A 5,057-nucleotide genomic window follows, 5' to 3' on the forward strand; every position below is an offset into this window, starting at 1 on the left:
ACCTCGTTTACGAACTCGACACCGCCTTTGATCTCCAGTCCCGGCCAACGACTAGTATTCCTGCAAATCTACAATCATCCTCGCTCGACACGGAAGTGCCACTTCCGCACCGCTCGCTCCTTTTGTCCGTCAGCCATCGGATCGTGGAAGCAAGCCTTACTCTCCCTCCTTATCAATAAAAATTGAGAAAACGAGCGCTATTGGGTCCCTTGTCCGTTTCTGGTCCGTGACAGACTGAGGTTTTTAAGTATTCCTTGCCCTCATGTAGGTTTTAGATTAGGGGATGGTGTCACAATAGTCTGTAGTTTGCAATAGTCTGTGGTCTGTGCAGCCCTTTGAGACTCCTTGTGATTAAGGGAGTCACAAATAAACATGAATTGACGATTACAAAGTTACAAAATAAAAGTAAAAACAGAATGCAGTCCGGACCAATTGATTTGAGATGCGTGGATGAATATTATATATATTAAAACGAATATACCTGAAAACGCAGGGTTGGGTAGGGTTACTTTAACTTGATTACTTTCAATTCCTTTTGGATTACTCCAATACCAAATATGCTAATAAAAGACAAAAGAAACTAAATATGAATCAAATGAGTAAATTTTGTGCAGGCTTGGGGAGTAACAGAATACATGGAACGGCAAAAATGATGTTGGCAAGCTGTTTGGATTTATTTTCATTTTGTTTCTGTCGCATTTGATGTTCGTTTTGCCGGAGATCAAAGAGATCAAAGCCAGCAGAGAAAGCTCACCAAGTGTTGTGAGTCATCATTTTATTCATATTTAGTTTCTTTTGTCTTTTATTAGCATATTTGGTATTGGAGTCATCCAAAAGTAATTGAAAGTAATCAAGTTAAAGTAACCCTACCCAACCCTGTGAAAACGATGGTGACGATATACTCAGTGACACAACGTATTAATTTATTTATGCATTGTGTCATTTGTTTTGTCATTTATTGATTGTATGTATTTTGTTAATGCGTCAATTTAATCATATGACATATATTTGTTAGTATTTATTTGTCCATGCGTTATTTACACATTGACGCTGATAAAAAGACATCATTTTGTCAACTAGGTGACGGTATTTTGCTTCCAACGCGCCATTATGATAGAAGAAGAAAAAGAGCAGCGGAAAAGGAAGTAGAGGGCAAAAAAAAAAAAAAAAAAAAAAAAAATAAGAATAAAGATAAGCACTACAAAGACGAGGACGAAGACTAGACATGGCATCAAATGAAGCCAGAAAAACAAAGGAGGCTACCGAAACTGGCTTCAGATCGCCCGGATTTCGAAATGCACAGACAACCACACTGTTCCGAGCGGTCAACCCTGAACTCTTCATCAAGCCGGTAATAGAAGCCTTACCAAACTTGTACTTACATAACCAAGTTTTAATACCGAACTAAATGCTCACTAAGTACCTATAGAGCAATTTTGGTAGTACCCACTGATGTATACAAGAGACTAGTTACACCAGCGGTGTGTTCGCCCGCTAAATAGCGTGCCCACACGGCGGCCATATTGGTCGGGTCACTGTCCTCGTTAGGGCAATGTATGCACATTGAGAATAAATCTTGACGATATGACGTCATAGCTGATTGAGAATATACGACTGTAACAAAATAACTATTGATTTACAAATAAACATTTACAGAATTGCAGTTGAATAAATCGTCTTTATTGTCGCTATGCATAAGTACAATGATAATAGAGGGTTTCTCCTATCAGATTAAGAAAACGATTTAGAGAGCGGCTGGCTAGATATCCCTAATGATTGAAATACAAGAGTCACAAATGCAGCAGTTTCCATGAGTTGTAGGTCCAGGTCATCTGTTTCTTGGGTAACGGATCTGACGTTCGTGAGATAGATTCTCAGCATCAGTGGGACAACAGAGTTGTTGGCCTGGATGTAGCAGTAAGCCAGACCTCCATCCTCATTATTGCTTCCCTCCCTCCCGACGCCGCCTCAGTCGATTCTTGGAGGCGATAATCCACGGAGCACCTGCCGGAGATCACCTTTTGTTCGAGCTCTTCTGACTTTCCTTACAGTTCGATTTCTTTTCAATGTAACACGCAGCTAAAGCTACTAGCTGTCGAGTTTGTTTTCATGGCTGTTTGACTGACAGCATACACCAGCCTATGACAGTCACACCCACCCGACACTCACTTGACTCTGATTGGCTGGCGCTGTTAAAACCCGAACTGTGACAATTCTGTTTGGCCAAACACTCCATCACTCAAATGACAAACTATAAGACTATTTGAGAAGAAAACGCTGTGTCTTGTGATTACACAGTTGCACTACGTCACACCGCAATATCGATTCGATTTTGGTTAATCCTGCATCCTTTGTACATACATTAGGGCTGCAACAATTAATGGACATTGTTGACAAAATAATAGAAATAGTCGATGATTAATTAAATTTGAATCAAAATGGCTATAAACATTGTGTTACTTAAAACTCTAAACCATTGATCCCTTTTTTTAAGCTGAGAGCTACAATTTGTTACTTATTAGCGCAAAGGACACCCATTTTGATATTTCTTTGTGTAGTAACAACTTATTTTTTTACTATGTTTTTACTATGTTATAACCAGGTTCATTATTAGTACTATAGAGCGCACCTGATTATAAGCCGCACCCACCACATTTTAAGAGGAAAACCGATTTTGTACATACACAAGCCGCACCTGTATATAAGCCGCATGCGCCCACATTTAAACATGTAACACAAACACAAAATTAACCCAAACCCGACTTCAAGTCCCGCGATTGAAACTAAATGTCCTTCATTAAAGTCCACAGTTCCAAAAATCACAGCCGGCAAAATGAACGGAAAATGATACCGGTACTTAAGGTTTGATGCAGACCTGCAGAGTCCGGGTCCCGTTGAAAGTAATCCAAGGAAAAAAGTGTATATTTCCAAAGGTAAGGGTGGGAAAAATATATCAGATGAACACATTTACCCACGCAACTCCTTTTTCTTTAACCAACTTTTTACCTCCTCTTCTTTCCTTGTCTTGTCCCTCACCTTTATCGGTCCCCACTTAAACTCGGCACCCTGCGTTTGTTCCGCCCCTCATTTTTCGTTCACCCGTGCAAAACGTATCAGAATAAGTGTCTAAAATAAATACCCATAAATACATTACAAAAATATACAGTTGCAAATACATATTATACATGGGTTACACATATTTACAAAGAAAGAGTTTTCAAAGTTTTAATAATAATAATATAGCTTTGACAGGGCAGTTAATGGTAGCAACACTCGAGCGCCGCTAGCGGCCGTTAGAAAATGTACATAAATTGGCCGCATCACTGAAAAAGCCGCAGGGTTGAAAGTTAGGGGAAAAAGTAGCGGCTTATAGTCCGGAATTCACGGAAGTAGGGTTAAAAAGACTCACTCAAATGTATTACAAGAAAACCACAATAACCCGGCACTAGTGAGCTAATTTCAGAACAGGGCCGCGGGCACCTCAGCTGTCCTTAGGGGGCACCCTAGTATTAAAAATGTAATTGAATATAATAGTATATTAATAAGATGATAATAAAAAAGACTTGAAATAAAAGCCCCGGTCTTTTGCGGTAATGTCTGGAAATTCCGGTAACTTGGATTTTCGCTCGAGTGTCGGACAATATCTTTGCTCGGAAGACATGTTGTATCTGGAATTTCTCATATTTTAAATGTATGACACATTTTCTCCATGCAACTGCAATGTTTGGGACTTAAATAATGAATAAATCCAGAGTTACCTTAAATGAAGGAGTACCGTATTTTCCGCACTATAAGGCGCACCTAAAATCTGTTTTTTTTTTTAAAAAAAGCTGACTATGCGCCTTATAATCCGGTGCGCCTTATATATGGATCAATATTGAATTACAAGGTCTCGCAACTTACGGTAAGCAGCCACCGACTCCATTTTATGCGTAGAAGAAGTGTGTTGTGCATACTGGGAAATAATAAACAACGGTTCTCTTTTATTTGTGCGTTTGTATAAAGACCCTGAATGGCTCCTATTAAGAGACACGCTTACAACGCAGAGTTTAAACTCAAGGCGATCAGTCACGCAGTAGAACACGGAAATAGAGCAGCAGCAAGAGAGTTTAACATTAATGAAACGATGGTGCGGAAGTGGAGGAAGCATGAGGATGAGCTATTTACGTTTTATATTTTACAGTTATTATGTTATTGCTTTATTGTTTTTGCACATTACGAGTGTCACTATATTGCGATTGCACTAACGTTTACTTTACCATAACAGTATCAGACGTTTTTTTGCGTGTTGACTAAATGGAGGAAAAGTAAAATGTTATGCCTTGCTGTTGTTCAAAGATGTTAAAGATGTGTCACGAAAATGCTTTACCTCAGAGAAAATATGAAAACAGCCGTTTATTCATTTTGGGAGTGAATGGAGTTGTGGAAAGCTTGTTTGTTATCTATTAATAAAGTTTGACTGACCTATCTGACTGTTTTGTTGACATTCCCTTTAGCGCGGCACCATTTAATGGTTGCATAAGGTAACTACAGCCTCTACTTTAGCGCCTTATAATGCGGTGCGCCTTATGTATGGAAAAAGTTTAAAAATATATCATTCATTGAAGGTGCGCCTTATAACACGGTGCGCCTTATAGTGCGGAAAATACGGTAACTTATGTTGTGTGACATCGTGCCTTTCGGAGATCCATTACACTGATGCGGCCCTGCTGTGTACCTAATCTTTTTCCTCAATTCATCAGTGTTCTGTTCTTCTTTCTCACAGAATAAACCGGTGATGGCATTCGGACTGATCACCCTCACTCTGTGCGTTGGCTTCCTGGGCTACCTGCACGCTTTTAAAGAAAACAACCAACCTCTTTACGAAGCCATCGACAGCGAAGGCGAGAAAGAGATGAGGAGGAGAGCTTCCAAGTGGACGTGATCACAGACCATAGTTTTAAAAGAACAGTATGAACAAAAATCAGTGGTGGGCCTGCAATACCTTCTGTTAGCCTAAGCAATATCTGAATCATGCGATGTTAATTATATTTTATATCAAATAATTCAAAATTGTC

At 39.4% G+C, this 5,057-nt stretch overlaps 1 protein-coding gene across 1 annotated transcript; it reads left to right on the top strand.

Annotated features, from left to right (window-relative positions):
- The first annotated feature begins 1,011 nt into the window (after window positions 1-1,011).
- smim8 (small integral membrane protein 8) lies at window positions 1,012-5,057 on the top strand. The gene is made up of 2 exons (XM_088324933.1): window positions 1,012-1,351; window positions 4,766-5,057. The coding sequence occupies exons 1-2, from the start codon at window positions 1,226-1,228 to the stop codon at window positions 4,922-4,924; spliced, it is 285 nt and encodes a 94-aa protein (XP_088181059.1). The 5' UTR covers window positions 1,012-1,225; the 3' UTR covers window positions 4,925-5,057.

The sequence above is a fragment of the Urocampus carinirostris genome, chromosome 20 (genome assembly GCF_059441175.1).
Source record: "Urocampus carinirostris isolate Australia breed hairy pipefish chromosome 20, RoL_Ucar_1.0, whole genome shotgun sequence".
In the NCBI taxonomy this organism is placed as follows: Eukaryota; Metazoa; Chordata; class Actinopteri; order Syngnathiformes; family Syngnathidae; genus Urocampus; species Urocampus carinirostris.